The sequence below is a fragment of the Prionailurus bengalensis genome, chromosome E4, assembly GCF_016509475.1.
Source record: "Prionailurus bengalensis isolate Pbe53 chromosome E4, Fcat_Pben_1.1_paternal_pri, whole genome shotgun sequence".
NCBI classification, from domain to species: domain Eukaryota; kingdom Metazoa; phylum Chordata; class Mammalia; order Carnivora; family Felidae; genus Prionailurus; species Prionailurus bengalensis.
The window spans coordinates 53,079,900-53,102,420 of NC_057360.1; the positions used below are offsets into that span (position 1 = coordinate 53,079,900).

The following is a 22,521-nucleotide window of genomic DNA, read 5'->3' on the forward strand; positions in this document are numbered from 1 at the left end:
GGGCTCAAGTCATGATCTCACAGTTCATGAGTTCGAGCCCCACAACGTGCTCCACACTGACAACATGGAGCCCGCTTGGGATTCTCTCTCTCCCTCTCTCTCTGCCCCTCCCTGCTCATGCTCTCTGTCTTTCTCAAAATAAATGAATAAACTTAAAAAAAAAAGTAAGGATACTCTTCATTTTTTATTTATTCAAAATATCTTTATCCCTACAGTATCCAGCTGAACATATTTATTATTTTATAATTAAAAAAAGATGAGGGGCGCCTAGGTGGTTCAGTCGGTTAAAGTTCTGACTTGATTTCGGCTCAGGTCATGATCTCATGGTTCCTGAGTTCGAGCCCCACAACGGGCTCTGTACTGACAGCATGGAGTCTACTTAGTATTCCGTCTCCCTCCGCCTCTGCCCCGTCTCCACTTGTTCTATCTCTCTCAATATCAATAAAAAATAAGCTAAAAAAAATTATTAAAGTTTTCACTAAAACAATTGGTTATTTGTGTTTAGTGAGCACTTGCACGCACACACACACGCACACACACACACTCAACTGTAAGAGTTAGGAACCTCCCAACGAATAGCTGTGAAAAATGAGAGCAAGTTTGGACTGGCTAAATTGGGGTGTTCTCTTCTCTAAGGTTTTGGTTGTGACCATGACAAGAGTTATAATGTAAATTAACTATTTGAATAAAAACAAAATAAAACCATTTAACCACAAATTCTATCACTGACTGCAAAAATAGTAGATATTTCTGTTTATATTTCCATTTTCAATCTAATTTAAAAAACCTAACTAGTTACTATTACCATCTTTATGTTAGTATTCATTAAAGAAATGAAATTGTTCTTTTTTTTACTCCCCTCAACCAGTACTAATGACTGTATTTTGCCTTAAAAAATTTCAGTTACTTAAAGGGTCAACATCTGCCACCATACTGCCAAGATCCCACTGCTGTGGAAACGATGGGTTTAATCATTTCTTCTCTATTTAAAACTGCCTCCTAGAAATCTTCCATCAGAGAAGTCTTTGTCAAAATGTGTTCCTGGGCCGTGATCATCAAAATCATTTTGGAGTACCTATATTAGTGTTTGTGGTGAAAAGACCTTGGAACCTGCCTTTTCGACACATTTCCAATGTGATTCTTGTGCCCAGTCTTGTTTGAGAAACACAGATGGCTATTCTTTACAGAACCAGGAATATATATGAAAATGCTATATACATTCTTTTGTTGTTGTTGTTGATTTATTTTTGCGAGAGAGTGAGACAGAGCATGAGCAGGGGAGGGGCAGAGAGAGAGGGAGACACAGAACCTGAAGCGGGCTTCAGTCTCTGAGCTGTCAGCACAGAGCCTGATGCAGGGCTCGAACTCATGAACCACAAGATCATGACCTGAGCCAAAGTCAGACGCTTAACTGGCTGAGCCACCCAGGCGCCCCGGCACTACACGCATTCTTAAACTTCTATTCATCGAAGTCAGTTTAGAAATGTACTTTGCATTTCTGTTGTCATTACCTTCAGCCATTCAAAAAAGCATGAAGCATGTATCTGTTTGAATATGTTACAGCTGCAATCATCATTACAGAGTTTATTACAGCGGTCATGGTTTCAAACAGAACCAGAGTTCATTAGCTTTCGAGAAGGAACATTTGCTACCTAGTTTTCAATCCAGGTGTACATTTCTTGAAACCCCGATATTTCTGGAGCTTGTCGGATCTATTTTTCCCTTGCAGCCCAGATGAATATTGTTCTAAATGCTCCCAATTCCTCTCAACACATTATTCCTTTAGTTTGATTCCAGAAGGGAGGGAAGAATCTGTGAACAGAAGCGTTTGTAATAATTTTTGTAAAAGAGACAGAGAAGGGGCCATGACTCTGCAGAGGACAGGGGAAAGGCAAGATAGACCTGAAATTTCCCCAGAGTGGTAGCCTGTTGGGTGCTTACATTACAGTGCTAGTTATTCTTCAGCCTTATTTCTATACTTAACTGTAAAGTCGTTTTCATCTTAGTGCTTCGTCTTACCCAATGGTTCATAGCTTTCTGAAGTAACATTCTTTAGGATTGATATTTTCCTAGTCTTTTTCTTTAATGTTATTTCTGAGAGAAAGAGCACGAGGGGGGAGGCAGAGAGAGCGAGAGGGACAGAGGATCCGAAGTGGGTCTGCGCTGACATCAGTGAGCATGACACAGGGCTTGAACCCACGGACCATGAGATCATAACCTGCACCAAAGACAGATGCTCAACCGACTGAGCCACCCAGTCGCTCCTCCAAGTATAGTCTTTATGCAAAGAGAAATTCTTAGTGTCAATCTCCAGGGATTTCCTGATGTGTTTTTCCTTTATCATATCATAAGGACTTTCCTTAATTGTAAAAGTATTTTATGATTCTTTTGGCTAAGAGACCAGCGTGCTACAAGTGTTGTGAAAGCCAAGAGAACAGCTTAGTGATATTGACGATACTGTTAGCACCCACTCGATGTCGATTCGTTCTTGTATTCACTATCAACTTCCATACAAAAATGGAAGGCAGAGATAACTATATTCAGCCAGTGATCTTTCACAAAGAACTTCTAATCTGTTGACTCCTCATGTAAGTGACAGTGACCGTCCTAGCCCTTAGAGCAATTTGAGATTCTGCTCTTTTTCCAGGCTGCTTAGTTGTATTGCTAGAGATGTATTATAACTGCTGCTCTCAAAGGATTCAGATATGGAGGGATTTTTGAGTTCTCTGCAACTTCTGTGGTATCCTGTAACATGCTTCTTGTGGACTAATGACCATTTTTGATAAAACAAAAGCATTTCAACACTAGTGATGATATATTCCTATTGAAGAGCACTAGGGAAGCAACATCATTCTTTATAAAACTAGAGAGTATGAATATATCTTTGTGACAATTCATATCAGAAATAAAACAAAAACCTGACATGAATGGCCATGCCAGTAATTAATAAGTTGAGTAAATAGGTTGCATGTTAACAGACAAACAATTAAATTATTTGTTTCTTAGGGGCATGTAATGAGATTGTGATCACATTCCCATGAGGGAGACAAATAGATATTAAAAAGGTCTTTCCAACACCTGTATTGGCTAAACCAACGGCTAATTCAATAGATTCGATCAAAACCACCACTTCCTTCACTGCTTCTGATTTATGACTTTGGCTGTAGTGAGTCATCACTCATTGCAGTTTGTTCTCTACTGCTCATAAATTATGCCTCATAAATAAAAAGATACAATCAAGGAAATCATATCAATTCATCTACAACCTTGGAGTCTATTTTCCCAGGGCACTTACACTAATGCCTTTTTAAAGGGTAGCCTGTCGTGGGTTTTGAATATGTTTGAATAGCAATGTGCCAAAATGGGCTTTGCCAGAACTGTGGTTAGAGAGACTCGTGGCGAAAAAAAGAAGGCAATAAATCTGAAATTCCATGATTACATGATTATTTTATTTCACAAGCAGTCCTGCAGGCTATAGTCATAAAGGAACAGCTTGCTGGAAAGCTCCGTGTAGCTATCTATTTAACTCTCTATCTATCTGATTTTCTTTCATCATCAAATGGACTTTTTCAGCATCTCTGTTTGCATGAGGCTTTACCGGCTATATTATAGTTATACTTTTACAGATATTGTCTCTGCATTCCAGGATCCTTTCATCTAAAACACTTTGGATCAGGCAAGATGGAACATGATTTTAATTGAATTCTGGGACCCAGGGGAGCAAGGGTACCACAAGACATTGTCTTCCTTTCCACTGCTACTTTTGAAATTCAGAGATGTGAAGCTACTAAAGAAATTATAAGACATTTTCCTTGCTAGAAAGGGGTGCTTTCTGTCGCTGCTGCTTAGCATGCTGCCTTGTTCTTTGGAGCCACCCAATAAATATGAACACGGGGGATGGAAAACTGGCTTCAGTGATAGTGAGAAATCCTAAAATTAGCCTCAGTTTGATTTTAATAATAAGAAGGAGAATTTGGAATTTATCACACACTATTTTTTATTGCTTCTGTTCTCCCTGAGAGAAGATAGGAACCCAGTTCTGTCCAGCTCTCACGGAGGACACATAAAAGTAATTAATGGGTTCATTGAGCACTTGCACTTTTAGAATTGTGTTATATATGCTGCTTTATTTCATCCTCCCAACAATCCTATCGAGTGAGTATTATTATTATCAGTGTTTTGCATGAGGAAACGGAGGCACAGAAAAGTTTCTGCAACTTGGAAGTGGTAAGGCCGGGTTTCCGAGATAGGTATGTGCCGTAAAAGCTCAAGCTCCTGACCTTTTTCTACATAAGGCCATGGAAGGAAGACCTGGGCACATCTTCCCTGCTCTGGAACTGTTGTAGAGCCCCGCAGTTTCGGAGACTGGCCGTTTCTGTGGAGAGCAGCCGCAAAGTGAGATGGTGGGAATTACCACAAACGTCGTAGTGTCCAGCCCCGCTGCCACTATCGCATGTTAGAGGCAAACAATACTCACATACTTTCCATACAGCTCCAAATGTGTGTAAAGGTAGTGAAATTCCAGTATGTTAACTAAAATAATAACCATGCCCTACTGATACAACATTGGAAACATATACGTTCTGCACAATAGTTGCTATAGTAGGCTAAGATCACAATCACCAATTGGGAATCACGTTTTTGGTAATAACAGTCTAGTTAACTGGGTGAGATAACTTAATCATCCATTAATCCAGCAGATATTGATTGAGCCATTCTACGTGCCAAACACTGTTCTAGGAGTTAGGGATACAACGGTGAACACGGTTGGAGTCGACATCTTGGTGGGGAAAGGCAGCAAGTACACAAACACAAAAGGAACAGGTATTATGTGCTAGAAAGGAAACAACCTATAGAATAAATTATATAAGCTATAACAATATAGCAGAGAATAGCACCAGGAGGGGCTCTCGGGAGAAGATAATCAAGCTGGGATGCTAATGGCAAGAAGGAGGTCACCATGGGAAGGAAGGGGAAACACTCTGGGCAAAAGAAAAGCAAGTGCAAAGTCCCTGAGGCTGGATTCTCTAGAAGGTTGTGTGGCCGGGCTTAGTGAGTGAGAGCCAGAGAGCAATGAGATGAGGAAAGTGGATAAATAAAAGCACCCGTTGAACCCAGGAGGAGTTTGCCTTCTATGTGAAGCCAAGGGAGCATTCCCAGCAGGGATCTGACTTTATCTGATTTACATTTTATAGCAATAACTGAGTATTGATTACTTTTTATGAATTTGTCTATTAAATTTTAATTTTACGTGTGAGTGACAATGCCCTGGCCTTTAAATTAACTTGTTCAAAGTTTATAGCCACCCTACTAAGGTAGGTCCTTTCACCCAATTTTATGGGTAAGGAAACAAAGGCTTAGAGGTTTTATTTATTTAAAAAAAACTTTTAGTGTTTCTTTATTTTTGAGAGAGAGAGAGTGAACAGGGGCATGGGAGGGACACAGAGAGAGGGAGACACAGAACTTGAAGCAGGGTCCAGGCTCTGAGCTGTCAGCACAGAGCCCGATGTGGGGCTCAAACTCACAAACCAGAAGATCATGACCTGAACCAAAGTCAGACACTTAACAGACTGAGCCACCCAGGCACTCCAGGCTTAGAGGTTTTAAATTCCTTGCTGAGACTACAGAGCCAGTGAATTCTGCAGCCCAGATTACAATCTGAGTCAGTTTATCTTTGCAAGGTCATGAGTTCATGCCCCTGATGGGGGTGACCTGAAGAAGCTGCGGATCAGCAGAACAATTACCGGACTTGGGTCTGAGTTCTGACTCTGTCATGTTTCTAGGTAACTTGCACGGTCCTTCAGACTCCTGATTATACCGAAGCATGAGCAATATCTATCTCACAGGACTACTGAGATTGATGTGCAAGAATGTTTTTATAGGGTTCCAAGGAATGGGTTGGTGATAAGTACATTTATAAATATCAAGATTTTGAAAGCCCCAGAGCTGTTTACAAATGCAGTTTGGAGCAACAATGGGATGAGTTTAGGGACACAGTCTTTGGAACCTGAATCTCAAGTTCAAATTCAAGTTCTTCGACTTACCTACTATACCTTGGGGCATGGTAACTAATCACACAATACATCAGATTTCTAAATGTTCTTATTAGTAATAGCCTTTATTTCAAATGGTTGTTATGAGTTAATACATGTAAAGTTCTTAACATAGCACATAGCAAGCACTAAAAATATTAATGGTTCTTATATTCTTTGTGTGAAAATTTAGGAAAGAGGGACTCAATGACTTGGAAGAGAAAGTGGGACTAAGTAGCAATTCTGTAACTCACTTCTGGGTTCCATTTAGCCAGGGTGGATCAACCATAGATCTGAAAACACTTCATAGCATTATGAGCTCAGGCTGCATCTGTGTGTCTTTTTCCAGGTACTTCTCTTTTCTCAACTGTTGAGGGTTAGAGCAAATGAAAGCCTGGCTTTTGAGAAATATTGTTCGGAGATAAAAATTTGCTTATTGGATAGCATTCTCTATTTTGCGTTATTATCAATTAAAATTTCTTAAAAGCATCCCCGAATCTAAGCAAAAGGAAACAATGGAGCAATTCACTGGATTCTTCAGAGAAAAGAATTTTATCTCCGGTTCCCATTACAAACATGCCATAGGCATCAAGGAGAGAACTGCACAGTTTCCAAGATGCTTTTAGGCATCTCAGTAATGATCAGATCCATCAGCAGATAGATAAATCAATTCACAAGAGAGAGTCTCAACCATCGTCTTAAAGATTTCAATTGAAGGCATGTGATTTACTGACGCGTCTTAACGTCTTGGTTTCTACCTGTAGATTTGATTGCTTCATATAGACCAGGACATTTATTTAGAATTTAATGGAAATATACCATCAGTCCAAGTACTTAAGTGCAATCCTCCTTAAGCCTTCAGATTTACTTAGTGTTTTATCAATAATCATGGAGTGGCGAGCCAAAGCTTGCCAGGTGATCCTCTAGCCTGGAAAGGATTCTTCGTCACATATTGAGTGAGAAGCAGCACCAATCTGAAAAATGGGGGATATGCTAAATTGCCTCCAGACCCATTGTCTGCCCTGCTCTGTGCGCTGGGGTGTGACTCTGCAGACTGCCTTAGGGATCTTCTCCTCCCTCCGGCTTCTTTCCAGTCGGATTTGACCAAAGGAAGGAGAGAGTTCAGTTTTTTAATTTCTCCTGATCCCTGTCTTTGGCATCCCGGTTTGGCAAGCCTGCACTCTTTCTCTATAATCTCAGTTTCTACGGGGGCAGCCCCGCCTCACTGGCTATAGCATTTGCTGGGTTCCGGGAACAGCTTCTTCCCCTTAGGCCTAGAAGGTAATAGCTTCTGGCTTTTGCTAGTCCCTGGGTACTTTAACATCCCTTGTTGATTCTCTTAATCCTGCCTACACCTCCATAAATAGCCTTTTCATTTAATTCTCTTCAAAGGCCCCTTTGAGTATGCCATCTGTTTCCTGCTGAGATCCTGACACCGGGGAAAACATTTCCAAATCTGACACAGGCACCAATAACAACGGGTGGGCTGAGATTGGCATTTGATCATAATGAGCATGGAGAGATTGGAAATAATTTTTTGAGAGACTGAAGAAATAGAGGAATAGTGCCTCCTCATGTCCGCATGGAATGATTTCAGTCAAGTACCACCTGTGCTCCTCAAGCCTGTGTGGCCAGTGAGTGGGATCGGAGGGGCCATGAGACTTTGGTGTGGAAATTGTGCTGTCCTGAAGATAAGGCATTCTCGGTTTCTCCCTCTTTCTGCTGCACCTCCACTCAGATCTTTCAAATATCTCTCTTCACAGCTTATATTAAGAGCTGTATATACATTTTTAAATGTTTATTCATTTATTTTGAGAGAGAAAAAGAGAGAGTGTGAGGGAGGGCAGAGACAGAGGGAGAGAGAGAACTCCAAGCAGGCTCTGTGCTGTCCGTGCAGAGCCTGATGTGGAGCTCAATCTCGAGAATCGTGAGATTACGACCTGAGCCAAAATCAAGAGTCAGACTCTTAACTCACTGAGCCACCCAGGCGCCCCCATCCCTATATTTTTATGGATACATTATTCATGCGTGTGTTTGTCTTATCAACTAAATGATAAGCTCCTGAGGAACAGAGTTCATGGTTTCTACCCTCCTGCCCCAGTCCTAGTAATTAGACATCCATTTTGAACACGGCAGGTGCTTAATAATACATTATTGTGTATTCTAGTAACAGGATAAAGTAAAACAGGTCTCATCCTTTCCTGGATATTTTTACAGAACCTACACTTCAGATGAATGTGGGGAGCCTTGATTTTCACACTGAACAGGAACTGTCGGTGAAGAGCCATGGGGTGGTTGAAATTACACATTTTCTGCCTTCAGTAGGAGAAAATTTGGTCGCATTGAACATTTCATGTCCAGCAAACAAGCTTCTAACACAAAGATACGAGGATCAATATTGGCTTAAGTGAAATATACATCTGAATTGCATCAGCATGAGGGTGAGAACCAACACAACCTCAGATGAATAACTTGTCTCAAAGGCAACGTAAAGATTGCCAACAATCGAGCTTAAGAATAGAGTCCTAAGGGATGCCATGAGAGAGAAAAAGAACAAAAAGACATGCACACATGTGAACTAGAGCATGCTCCTGAGTGTGCTCATACACACGTAGGTAGAAATGATCTCCAGCTGGAACCAAAAGCCGGATGGCAAAAAATGACACGGTCCCTGGTCTCGTGGCAGAATTCAGACTTTTATTCATGGAAGTGTCCTGATGGCCTTCAGTCTGAGCTATAGCACTTCAGCGCTAAAGTTTTAGAACGAATTCACTGAGACAGACAATATCAATAAATCATTTAATACCTTGAGCTGTGGGAGCTGGGGGTGGAAGCAGCTTAGTTCTTGTGGGAAAGACTAACCAAACAAAAGCCTCCATGCTGGTCAGAAATACGTTAGCGAGATTAATACCTAATTAAATGCAAGTCCAAAACCAAACAGAAAACATGCTCAATAAGTTTTCTCTAAAAGTGGTATGGAAAATGCTTAGGAACACGATAGGATAAAGGTGATAGCAACAGAAAATGAGCCATCTGAATAGCATAGCTAGTCACAGAAGTGTAGACTCAGACTCAAAGTTGGACGGAATCTTAGTCATGGGTATGTGGGTAAGGTATTCTTGTCCTGAGAAGAGAAGTGGCAAGGACAAAGAAGATTGGACCACTTCACTGAAGGGGCATCACACCTTCAGAGCCAATTGTGCTCTTGGTTGGAGATTTTTTATTCTAGCAATTCATTAATGACTCACTGATAGAGACATGAGGTTTTTGTTTTTGTTTTTGTTTTTGTTTTTTTTAACCTGGCTCTTTTCTGTCTTAGAAGAAAGTATCTTCTACTTTTAAATAGTAGGGGCTGAGGGTAGAGTGGGGAGATGCAGCAGTCATCCCGCTAGGTATATAGGATCTCTTAGTTCTCCTAACACACCCATTTTGTTTTTTTAAAGTGAGACTATGGGAAATTAAGTATCGTGTCCAAGCTGTGTTATTTTCACTCAATTTCTTGATCTGGAAAACAGAATGGCTATGAGCTTCTAATGGGGAAGAGCCTGGGAATTGTAACTATTTTACAGTAGCATGGTGGGTGTGTGCAGTGTGCTGGGAAAGCCTTTGTTTCTGGCTGAGAGTGTTTCCCACGTATTCATAAAGCCCTGGCTGTAGGAGAGGGGCCCTATGATTAGGCCTATTTGATCAAAGTCCTCCATTCTTGGTCACAGGAAGGCATATGGCGCTAGGGGGTCAGTGAAAGTCTGGCTCTTGGTTGACTTACGCATACTGAGAAAGAGAAGTCCTCTTTCTACTCTGAGGTGGGAGGGCAATAATACTAATAGCTATCATAATTGTATTGGGTGAGTAGTTCCTATGTATGAGACACTGTGCTAACCACATCCATTTATCAACTTGTTCAATCCCAAAGCAAGTTCACGAGTTCAATGCTGTTCCAATCAACATTTTAAGGACAAAGAAACCAAGGCATAAAGAAGGTTTGAATCAGACAGTGTCAGGGGTGATTTTCTCCAATGCCCGGAGAGAGTCTGGTGTGGGATGAGGCCAAAAGGAGACAATTTGAGATGCAGGAAGAAGAGAAGGAACGAATCTGACAGCTTTGAGTTCTGTACCCCAAGCCCCTGTGGAGGTCTGGTGTTTGCACCTTACTCTTGGTTTCAAGGAATTTCTTTGGTCCTTTTCCCAAATGGGTGAAAAGAAATAATATCTTTATGTTTAAGTTAAAGTTGGCTTTCTATCACTTGTAGTAAAATAATCAAGATACATTAACGATGATGTAAGTTTTCTCAAGAACCTAATGGGACTCTTATATGCGGTAAATGAAATAAATTGTTATTTATTTACATTTATATTTTATAATATATTTATAATTTATTAAATATATTTACTAGTAAAGAAATACATTGGGTTTCATTAGGAAACACCTCACCTCTACTGATGTTTCCACATGTCCATTTTGGTGGTAGAGAACCATACAACTATTGATTGTCTGAAGCTGGTCTCATGAAAGCACTTGCTTTGACACAACTTAAACACTATTAGAAAATGAAATTGTTTAGGATCAGAATATATTCTGTCCTTACTAACTATAGATTAAATCAAAAGAAGATAAAATTTGATTTGGAGTTTTTAAAGTGTATGTATGGTTATAAATTCCCCCCTCTTAGGCTGCTAGAATTTAGAACTGGGGAGAACTATTAAACATAGGGGAGGGGTGCCTGGGTGGTTCAGTCAGATGAACGCCCAACTCTTGATATTGGCTGAAGTCAAGATCCCAGGGTCATGGGATTGAGGTCCCTGTGGGGCTCTTTACTGGGCATGGAGCCTGCTTGGGATTCTGTCTCTGTCTCTCCCTCTCTTCTGCACCTTTCCTCTGCTTGAGCTCACTCTGTCTCTCTCTAAAATAAAAATTATAATTATTATTTTAACTCAGGGGAAAATCACTGGGAAAGGTTGATTTGCTCCAGGATCCAGAAATAGAGAAGGGCTAGAAGCTGCTGTCCTTTCTGTCCTCCCTTCCAGCTGTCACCGCACCTTGTGGGGGTGCACAGAGAGGGCCTCACTAGCCTCCCCTGCAGTCTTCAGACAGATGTTTCTAGTAGGAACAGTGAGAGTCCCCTAGTATGTCTCCTTCTCAGCCCTTCCATCCTCTTTGGCATAAATTTTTAGAATTTTTTGGAGCCAGGGTCGGTGTGTTAGAAAACAGCAGCCTGCCATCCCGTGTGGCCTTCCTCAGCACCGGCCCTATCAGACCCACACTTAGTGAGTCATAGAGTTTCCTCTGAGGCTGACCTGTCACTTCTCAGTCACCCAGTTACGAGGCACCGGAGGCCTTGGAGATCGTGCGAGTGTAGGTGCTTATTGCAAAAAGCTGTCAAAGTGGGGAAGTTTCAGGAAAACTAATTAAGTCACTGACAGCATGATTCGGTGAAAGGGGGAGCCATGGCAGGCCCTAGCAAATCCATGGTGAGTCATTGCCTTAAGCGAGAGTATGAATATGAATGCACAATTACCGGGAGCTGCTCATTGGCCTCAGCTCACTCCCCGCAGGTCAAAACTGAAGCTGCTTATGGAGTAGACTCACACACGGGTCCCTCTCCAAAGCCTGTGCAGAGACTACCGTCTTAATTTGCTTGCTGAACAATTAAGAGCTTCCCCACACAGAATGTGGAGGTTTATACCGTATATGTCAGTACAGCCTAATTTGAAAAAGTTGAGGACAGAAATGAGTATTGCCCGTGAAAAGTATCACTTTGCGTTCTTCAATATTCCGTGGAACAGGAAGCCTGTAACCTCCATTCAAGGAAAAGGTCTGTGCATTGAAGAATTTTGTTCAGTAAAGATGCATTTCATTTATGTATGAATCACACATTTTACAGAGTTTTTGAGAGTTAGGTTTTGGTAAACTAAATTGTATTTGAAATTCAGTGAGAATGCTTGTTCTCTAAAGAGACTCTGTGCTGTGTGGTTCTGCAAAGACACCCCATCCATCTTGTGACATAGAAAAAACCACTTCCAAATTTCTATGATTTATATTTCAGATCTTACAGTTTTTATTAAAGCTGATCCTTCAGAATCTCTGGAAGCTGTATAGAAATGAATCAAATTAGGAAAATGCCATTTTAAAGGTGCTGAATGTTCTAACTCTTACTACCAAAGACCAGGTCTCCCAAATGAGAAACAAAACAAAGTAAAACAACAAAAATCAAACAAAACCCATGAGCAAGAGTAAAAGAAATTATATGATTAATTGAAACATGAACTTTGCAGATAATATATTCTGCCCCCTTTCTGGCTTCATACCACAACAGTAGGACTCTTGTTTGGGAAAGTCATGGATAGACCAAGATGACCATGATAGATGGAGGTAAATAGGTTGGTCATCAATTATCATCACGTAAATTCGGCACTTGTGGAGAGCTGGCTTCACTTATTTAGGCAATCGGTTTATGATGGTTTAGGACTATGATTCTCAGCCCTGGCTGCACATTAGAATCACCTGGGGACCTTTTGAAACGCACTGATGCCTGGACGCATCCCAGAATCAGAACTACAGACGGATGGGGCCAGGGCATCGGGAAGGTGGTTAAAGTTCCCCAGGTGATTCTAATGTGCAGTCAGGGCTCAGAGCCACTGAATTAGGAAATCACGACTTGAAAATCCGGCTTAAGTAGCATAGCAACAATGCTGTACCCTCTGGGGTAGTAAGTATTTCTCTCTCTCTCTCTCAAAAAAAAAAAAAAAAAAAGAGTTGTGGGCCATCTAAGCTGCTTGTTAAAAATACAAATTCTGGAAATCCCCACCCTAACCCCTTAGAATCTGCACTTTGAACATGCTTCTTGGGTGATCCTTTTGTACTAGAAACACTGGGAACCATTTCTTTAAGATGTTCAATATTGAAGTATCACTGAAAACTTAGAAAGTGCCTGTAATATCACATGACTTTTTCCCACCTCCAAATGCAACAGTTATCAAGCTGGTTATGTGAATTGTTGTAAGGTAAGTGACATTGGCTGGTTCTCACTCTTCAGAGTTTCCTGGAGTGAGGGAATCCCCTTTCTCTCAGTAAGAACATAGTTTCTGTCCCTTCTGTCCATCAAAACTCATCCATTCTATATTCTTTTCTCCCAGAACTCAAACACTGGTCAACTGATTGGTGAATTTATTCTAGTCAGTGCTGTTTTGTTTTTCCCACATAATAAATTTTGTCAGATACCAAAACAGAAAAGAGTACAATGGTGTAGGGTCATATAGGAGGATGGGCAATGGCATCAGACACCCTCCTGGGATACCAAGTGGAAGGTTACCTACCCAATTACAGATCATCACCACCCTTTTGATGAGTAGGTCCATATCTCTGGGCAGTTTCTCAGTTCTTTGGTTTTATACCATACCAATACAAATCACCTCACAAATACAATCCTCTGCAGAAGGGTCAAATCATTGACAGATGTTGGGTAAACTGATGTCTCTAGGACAGTGAAGGTGTTTTCTGAAAGGCAGCTTGCAGACGAAGTAAACCTCAGACAAATTTGAGAGCAATACAAATTCATCTCAACGGCAAAACGTTCTTTTGTAAAAGGGAAATCAATTCTTGTAGTACATTACATCCTAAATAGCTTCTGTGAGATTACTCAGGGTCTATATAGACTCAGCAGTTACACAGGCTAAGTAAATCCAATATTTTAGTTCATTTATTCCAGCATTTAATCTATATTTTTCAAAATATTTCCTGTGAGGACTGTGTTTGGGGCAGATAGTCTAGATTTTACCCTCCTGCTCTCTATCCTTATGTTGTAACAAGGTAGGATTAGCTAGTAAATGCAAATTTGAGACCAGTTTGTTATGAAAAACTAATGAAATGCACCCATTCGGGTGGAAAGAGTAAGGAGGAGGAACATGACACAGAGCTGACAGGAAGGGTTACAAAAGGAACAGCATAGTCTGAGGTCCACTTTCCTCTGAACTGTGGGTCCCTTGGCTCCTGCTTATCCTTAGGTCCTGTCCTGTTAAGAAAACTCACGAGAGCTAAGATACATGCATGGGGTTTACCATGCCTTAAAAACCTGGCATAAGACTTCTATGGATCACGAGGCCAGTTATTGAACCCGATGACACAACATAATGCCAAAGAAGCTATAATCACTGGTTTACTTTTAGTATCTATGGGTTGTTTTTTGTTTTGGTTTTGGTTAATGTTTATTTATTTTGAGAGAGCGAGAAAGAGAGAGAGAAGGAGAGAGCATGAATAGAGGAGGGGCAGAGAGAAAGGGAGAGAGAGGATCTCAGGCGGGGTCTGCACTGTCAGCCTGTAGCCCGACATGGGGCTCGATCCCATGAACTGTGAGATCATGACTGAGCTGAAATTAAGAGTCAGATGCCTAACTGACTGCCCAGGTGCCTCACAATGGGATATTTAGTTTCATCTAATTAGAGGCTGAAGATTTCATGCTGATTCCATTCAGCTCTGTCATAAAGGTGTGCTTTTATTTATAAAGGAGACTAGAGAATTGAGAATAAAAGAGTCTTTGATAACTTGACACTTTTTAGTAAAGATATAGAGAAAAGAACAAAAGGATGGCCAGCCACAGAGACTCTGGCTGTTTCCAACTGTGGTATCACTAGGTATTTTGTTGCTTCATAATATAAACCATAATCCTCACCCTAAACCCTTGGGGCCTGATGTGTTTTTAAATATTTTTTTTTCAGATTTTGGAAAGGTAATACAATACATATATTGCATATTTTGTAATATCCTCAGAATGATCTGGTAATGAAACACAATATTTCTGTAGCAAACATATAAATATTCACATTAGATGGGATAAATGCTGCAAACAGTCTCAAGTTTGTTCAGACTGAGTTTTGCTGCCAAATGACTTGTGCCAAACCTAGGAAAAAACTCTCATTTTTAAGCGAGTTTTAGATTTGGAAATGAAAACAAGGGATTAGGGATATATACCCGTGTATGTCTCCAAAGGATTCAAGAATCTGCTTACATTTTCAATGTTCACTAAGTTCATTGGGTAACTAATCTCATACATTATTGGCCAAAAGTACACTCTCCTCACACTAAAATATTACCTCTAATTACTATCCTCACTGATTTGCTCCACATATTTCTAGTGACTTAGTGATTTTATTACTTCTGGGTACGGTAAGCCATTCAAGGCTCAGTTTCCTCTTTTAAAAACTTGCATTTGGCACTGTGCCTGGCACTGAGTGCTTGCAGCTTGTATCAACCAGCGAGCTTCGGACTCCAAGTGAGAAAATGATTCTGACTTAAGCAAAAGGGAGTTTCTTGGGAGAATCTGGAATTAAAAGAACAGTTGAATGATCGAGCCTGCAAATCGCAGGGATAAAAAAGAAAAGCTTTTGGATTGAGACTGGGGATATTTTATCAGGACTTCTCACCTCTGCCTTTTAAAATTGTGAGTCACCGTGCTGAGGATCAAGCCCCAGATGAATCTGAGGGGCTGAGCATGGCCCCGGTGCCCATCACTTGGTTAGGAGACAGCCTGACACATTCAGGGAACGATACTCCCACCAAACCTGGGCAAGCGGTGGGGGGGATCATCCCCCCGGGGAAGTGGGGTGCTATCATAAGAGGAATCAAAAGCACTCTGGTAGCACGACAAAGTAAACCTAGCAGAAGTCCTCTATAGATTTCAAAACGCTTTCCGAATATTTTTCTCAATTCTCAACTTTTTAGGGCTATGCAAAGTCCGATTTTTTAGGCTGCTCTCATACAAAACTTGATTCGTCCCCATGAGCAGGTTAGCTGTTTTCCTCTAGACATTCCTCAACATTCCACATCTTTCTTGAGCACAGAGGGTGAAGGTACTTGCCGCTGGGTTTTGCTTTATCTTGGTACAATGAATGAGTTACTTTCAAAGTGATTTTTTAACAAGGAGTGTTTCCTGCCAAGGCAATACTGACAGAGGGAAGCTTAATGGTAGAAATTACTTCATTAATAAGAAATGCAAATACTTCACCCGAAATTTACATAGGAATAACAAGCACATATCACATGGATCAAGAACCAAGGAAATGAAGAAGGCAAATGAATGTGGTCTTTCCCCCCTCATTTACTGCTTACAAATTTTTAAAGGACCTTATTAAATTCCTTAAGCTCCATGTCTCTTTAAGTGGCTTTTCATATTGCAAGTGATTTTTACAGGCAGGTGCTGACGTGCGCCTACAATCTCAGTGTGGATTGGTGATAATACACATTTCTTACCTGATACTCATATTCTGTGAAAGGCGACAGTTCAAAGTCCGTGAAAGAGGTTGAGCTTCCGTTATAGGTTAGCACTGGATTCGATTTTCCGGGCTGAGTTGCTATTTGTCTTCTGTACAACTCATAATGTAAAACGTTTCCATTTGGCTGAAGTGGTCCTGTCCATAAAAGGGAAACCACGGGCTGGAACCCCCCTGGTGCCATCCGTACCTCGACATGTGGAGGCGGTTGCACCTGGGGTGCGACCTCAGGGGTCTGTGTGGATGTCCAGTCACTTGATGCACACCCCAGCATGGTGCAGGCTTGAATTCGTACTTCATACCTTCAGGACACAAGGCAGAAACTGCCCATTATTGGCAAAATAGATTCTCACGGAAAGGATCTTTAAAAGACTGTTTTTCGAAGAGAAAAAGACAACTAAGTTCATGTTTATTCTTATCTACAGCTAGCCTTTTTAAAGAACGACAAAGTTCTATTTCCATGAAAATTTTAGAACATGTTAAATCATCCTGGCTTTCCAAACTAAAACAGATTCTCATCTGTCCGGAAAGGGGTGGGCACAATTCTTCCCTAAACAGGAATGTAAGGAATAAATGAACTTTCAAGATTCTCTCCAACATAAAAAAAATTCTGGTACGCTGCAGAATTACTTAACACAGTGATGACGAATGTGCATCTTGGGGGGTATGAACCAGTTTTCAGTAGCCTTGGGCTTCTTCTACATCTGCAGCTGGGGCTGAGTGATTCCCCAGGAATGTTTCCAGGTCATGAAGGAACATCATGGAGTTAAAGTCTCCGTGGTAATAAATCCCCTCACCTGATACCTGACATCTTAAAACAGGCTCTCTTACACCACAGAAAGACCTCTTGGGGCCAAAGTTAACCCAGCTTCACGCTAGATTATCAATCATGGAGACACCTTATCACCATCCAGTTAAACTCAACCAATCAATTATGTTTTGCCTCGTAGTTGGTCTGCTGCTGCCTAGGAAGTTCTATTTACATAGCTGGGACTTTCCCTTTCCAGCAAGAGGGGCTTTTGTTAGTATTAAGTGCCTATGGCTGCACGTAAGTGCTTTTTTCCCTCTGTTCCCATGCCCTGCTGATTTTACGACATCCTTGGTTTTCCCTCAAGCCACAGCCACCTTTCTTTCCATCTTTGTTTCCTACCTTTTCCTCTTCTCTTTTCTGCTTTCTCTCCTCTTACCACTGCTTTCTCTTCTCTTCCTCGCTTTTTTTCTATTTCTCCTTCCCTCTTCTTTTTCCCACGTTCCCTTCTCCATTACACTTCTTTTTCCTTCTTTTGTGACACCTTTCATTCCCGCTTTCTGCTTCTCCTTCCTGTCTGCTCCTCCCATGCTTATCTCTACCGTGATGAGACTACCAGTTTATGGGCACATCAGTTCGTGGGTGCATATGGCAGATCTGACTCCAAAACAATTCTGTGAAGTCAATTGTCCACACATGGATCGTTTTCCAGATTATCTGTGGCAGTTTTAAAATTCTGGCTCATGTGCCTTTTGCTACTTAGAGGATTCCCAGGCTCCTTCTTCCTACTGATCAGCTGGAGGTGCCCAGGAGGACACGCTAATTTGCAGTATTCAGTAGACATTAAGCTGCTAGAAAAACCACAAACTACATGAAGTCCAACTTCATCTACAAGTGAGAGGCTGTTTTAAGTCATTTACTGTCACTTACATCTTCAATTAGAGTGGAGAGTAAAGAGGACATCTCTTATCCCCTTAAATATCATCGTTAGGCTTATGAGGCTATCAAGCTTTTTTCCCCCTCCCCAGCCTGTGAGAAGTGCTCCTCTCACCTCTGGAAACTTTATTCTTCTCTAGAAATCTTTCTGAGTAAGAGTTTCAAAGGGGAGCAACTTGATACGATTTTTAAAACTTGCAGGTACCAGTCAGGTAAAAAAGAAGTCAGAATAAAATGTATAGCTGTGCGGCTAACCTGGGTCTCTTTAATGCCCTGAATCAGAGTCAGATAAAAGGCAACTCACACAGCATGTGGATTAGCTATGAAAGATACCTACGGAAGTTTTAATTACTGTTTAATATTTAATGCGACCTTAAATAATTGTCATGAGTAGATGCATAAGACCATGAATGTTTCATTTAAACAGCACTATATATCAGAGATAATTATAGGAGGGATCTAATCTACACATCAGTAGATTACAATAATAGCTGAATTTTAGCAGTGGTGGTTGGAAATCAACACTCTTTCAGCCTTTAATTTTTTTTAAGTGGTTCTGTTCATTTTACTAAATTTTAAGCATAAAATGTCTTTTATTACTCTTCTCCTTGGGGATGTAAGTTACTTAAAATGTGATGGGGAAAAATGCCAAGTAATTCTTTAAGCTATAGGAAAAGGGCCAGTGGGAAGGTTCCTTCGTGTAGAGAGAGACACACATCCATGCACGTCAGAGAGCCCAGAGTAGGATCAGTGAGACACATGAGCTGGCAAAGTGGCACCGTCCTCGGAAGGCATGAGATCAGAGCTGAGGAACCCCAAGGGGATGAGGGTATAGAGTCACATGAGTCTCATTATCCCTGGCACAAGTGCTGGATTCCGTAGAAAAGGCTCTCCCCAAAACAAAATTTGGGTAGTCCAACTCTGGCTGGTAATAACTCACTGGCGCCTTTTTGATCTTTAAAATAATACCCAATTTTTTTTCACAGCCTGGGTCAGATAACCCCATTTGGGCTCTCAGAACTGTCTAGGGGCCTGTGTGTTTTCAGGAGGGTCTAATCTCAGGGAAGGGGTCCCATCTCTGTATCACTTGTCCCAGACATTGTGGTGAATTGCAAACATTTCTGAAAAAAACGGACTCTCAAGATACCACCTGCAAGCATTTTGCTCTCTAGAAGTTATGCAAACAAGCTTTGGCTGGATGAGGATGTTGCTAGTCCACTGTCAGTGCTTACATGATCAGGGGTTGGGGACATCCTACATCTTGTTTTAGAGTTTTCATTTACACTGTGTAAGGGCTTACACTATAGAAAGGACAGTGTTGCTCTTAGAAAACCCGGAGTCGACTACCTACCTGTGAAATGGCTTCAGCTGGTCTACTACGAGTGACTGTGTGTCAAAAGAATTATGAGTTGTGTTTATGTGTATGGTTTTTGTTTCTTTATCAAAGAGCTCTCGGAGAAAGAGGGTGTAGTTGACAATATCGCCATTTGTCCTCACTGGAGCATCCCAGTTGACTGAAATCTCTTCAGGGCCCTTAGCCTTCAATTTTGGGGGTTCTATCCCTGAAGGCGCTGAGGGGCTGGTTCTGTCTTTGACGAGTGGACTCAAAACCCCACCTTGGCTGTTGTTGGCGGCCACTGTGTAGCCATACTCCACACCTGGGGTGAGAGTGAAATCATGATAGCGCGTTTCCAGGCCAGTGTAGACAATGGTTCCATCCCGTCTAAGTTCATAACTTCTGATCTGGCCATTTGAGTTTCTAGGAGGTTTCCAGGTGATCTCTATTGACTCTGAGCCTGTGACTTGCAGTTTTGGAGGGTCCATGTTCTGCGGTGGGGCCTCCATTGTCCAGGCAGATTTTGATGCGCTAGCTGTACAACCTCCTTTTGTGCAGGCCACCAGGGAGAAATCATACTGAGTATAAGGCTGCAGGTGGGAAACCAGCAGGGACAGGCCCTGCCCAGCAAGGTACTCCTTCCCGTCCAATCTCAGCAAATATTTAGTGATCTTTCCATTTTGAATTGATGGCGGTGACCACGATACATTTATTTGGGTAGCACTGATGACCCAGAGAGCTGGAGGGCTGACCCCGGCTGGAGCTGCCTCGAGGGTCGTAATGCTGGTGGGTTTGCTCGAGGAGCAGCCTCCACTTGAACAGGCGATGACCGCATAACTGTATGTGGAGAACGGAAGCAGCTCTTCATCGGTATAATTGAAAGTCATGGCATCAAAGCTGAAAGGATAGAGCACTCCGTTCCTTTGAAGTTTATACGACTGGATAATACCATTAGGCTGTTCTGGCGGGATCCAGGAAATCAGCAGTTTTGGGGGACTCGTAGATGCATAGGCTATTTCAGGGGGAGAGACGCCTTCTGGGGGCGCCTGCATTGTCTTTACCACACTCCAAGAGCTCCAGGTGTGACCTGCTGAATTCCAAGTGTGGATTTTATATTCACACCGCGTCCATGGTTGTAAACCAGTGTCAGTATACATAAATGTGTTCCTTCCTGTATTATATTCCGTGAAAACAATTTTCTCATCGGCCTCGATTGTCTGATTTCCCCAAGCTTTTCCCTCAAAGCACCTGCGAATCACTTCATAGCGAATTATCTTTCCATTTGGGTGTATAGGCTCAGACCAGCTCAGCTCAATGCTTGCGGGTCCCACGGACTGGATGGTAGGAGCCAGCTGAGAGTGGGGAGGGGCTTCATCTGTCCACAGAGGCTGGGGCACTGAGTGTGTACACCCAGCCCTGGTGCAGGCCTCCAGGGTCAGTGTGTAGAGAGTGAAAGGGTCCAGGCGTCGGAAGAGAAACTCACGATTCAGTCCCGCGTACTCGAGGATACCCTCACTGAAGACGTTGTATGTCTGTAGGAAGAAGAGAAGCAGAGGGAAAATAATGTGTAGCCTATGATTTCTTGGTGTAGCTATTTTGTCCCTTTTACCCTTCTCACCCTCCAATTTTTCCTTTTGATGATCCCAATCCAGATGAAGCATTCTGATATTAGTTTTGGGAATGTGCTCTTTTCCAGTTACTGTAACACAAAAAGTCCACAGAAAGTCCACAAAAAGAGGAACAATAGTTTTCTTTGCCTTTTTTTTAAACGTTGGATATCATGTAAGCACATATCTAAAAGCTAAGGACTATTGAAGCTGATTCTTTGGCTTAAAAAGTGCTCATGGGGTTTCCTCTTATTTTTGTTTTTTTTTAAAAGGAACCGTATTCAAATACCCTGTTTTATAGATGACAAGCACTTTGGGTCTCATTCTGAGTGGGGTAAGTAAGAACTATCTACATTGTCTCCTACGGCATTTACTGGGAAATGGAATTATAATGCTTAATCATTTGTACCAGGGTGCCAAGCCTGAAGATGTCTGTGTATCTGTGTGTGGGCACACATACATGCACATATATACATATGTATGTTATACATATATACACAAATGTAGATGCAGACTTTGATGAGTAGAAGGTGGAGAACCCCTCTCTCCCCCTCCCCGTATTCTCTCGCATGCCTTGGAAGAATTGCTCCTTTGGAGCAAAGTGTTCTTTTGTTGGGGAAAATCCTCTGAGCACTCATTATAAATGTAGAGCAAATTTTCATTCCATATTATTCATTGTTCTTTGGGAAAGATGGGAAGTAACTCAACTTGAATATAGATGTTTTTGTATAGTGATTTTCTACCCTCTTCCAGCCTCAGTGCACCTGAGAGATACAATACATTCTTGGGGATGGTGGTGACTCCCTAGGGTGGCCTCCCTCAAGTGGGGCTGGGACATATATCAGAATCTCTTGGGAGGCAAATCTAGTTTGAAACATTCTCAACGGGAAACTTAACTTCGACTGGACTGTTGATATACTTTAATGTTATTTAAGATGAAATAGCCTAGACTTTTGGAAATCTGTTTATGTTGGACTCCCATATTTCAGTGTGATTTTTTTTCTAGTTGGGATCCTAGTGCAAGCTCACATCCCTGAGGGAAGAGAAATAGTATATTTTCTGAAGAAAGCTCGGCTTCCATAATCAAATTGAAAGCCTCTATGAGTCACTGAGCCCCTTCATATTCACCTAGCAAATCTCTATCTAGTATTAAATTTAGCTTTCCCTCTGTACCTTAGCTTCTCTCTGGGTTTGGGAGAAAACACTCAGATATGCTGACTGGTCTCACTTTAAATTTCTTACTATAAATGTTAAGTGGGTGATTCCTACTTGTAGTCCTGTTCTATTCCTCTGTATGTTTGCTCTTTCATTTTCCAAAGTGATGCTTCCATATCTTCTCTTTTCCCCAATACCTGCCAACACCCTCTTCCCTGTCTCACAGGTGGCTGTTGACAGAACCCTATATTTGATTGGGAAAACAGAAGCAGTCAGAAAGGAATATTCTCATGTTATATATGATCGTCACCGTATCCATGTGGATCTAGACTTACACTGTTCACCCTCCTTCCTCATTCTATGGATGAAGTATCTCTGCCCCTGTGTGGCCCACCTGAGCCCTGGATCCCATATCTCCCCCTTCCTACAGCTCTCACTCCTGCC

The 22,521-nt window shown here is 41.6% G+C and overlaps 1 protein-coding gene across 1 annotated transcript in view; it reads right to left on the reverse strand.

Annotated features, from left to right (window-relative positions):
- USH2A (usherin) overlaps positions 1 to 22,521 on the reverse strand; it is a 736,138-nt gene that overhangs the window by 31,587 nt on the left and 682,030 nt on the right. Inside the window, exons 63-64 of the mRNA XM_043568966.1 lie at positions 19,331 to 20,847; positions 16,276 to 16,597 (exon numbers count right to left, since the gene is read on the reverse strand). Of these exons, the coding sequence (XP_043424901.1) occupies positions 16,276 to 16,597; positions 19,331 to 20,847 (1,839 nt within the window). The remainder of the gene's footprint in view (positions 1 to 16,275; positions 16,598 to 19,330; positions 20,848 to 22,521) is intronic.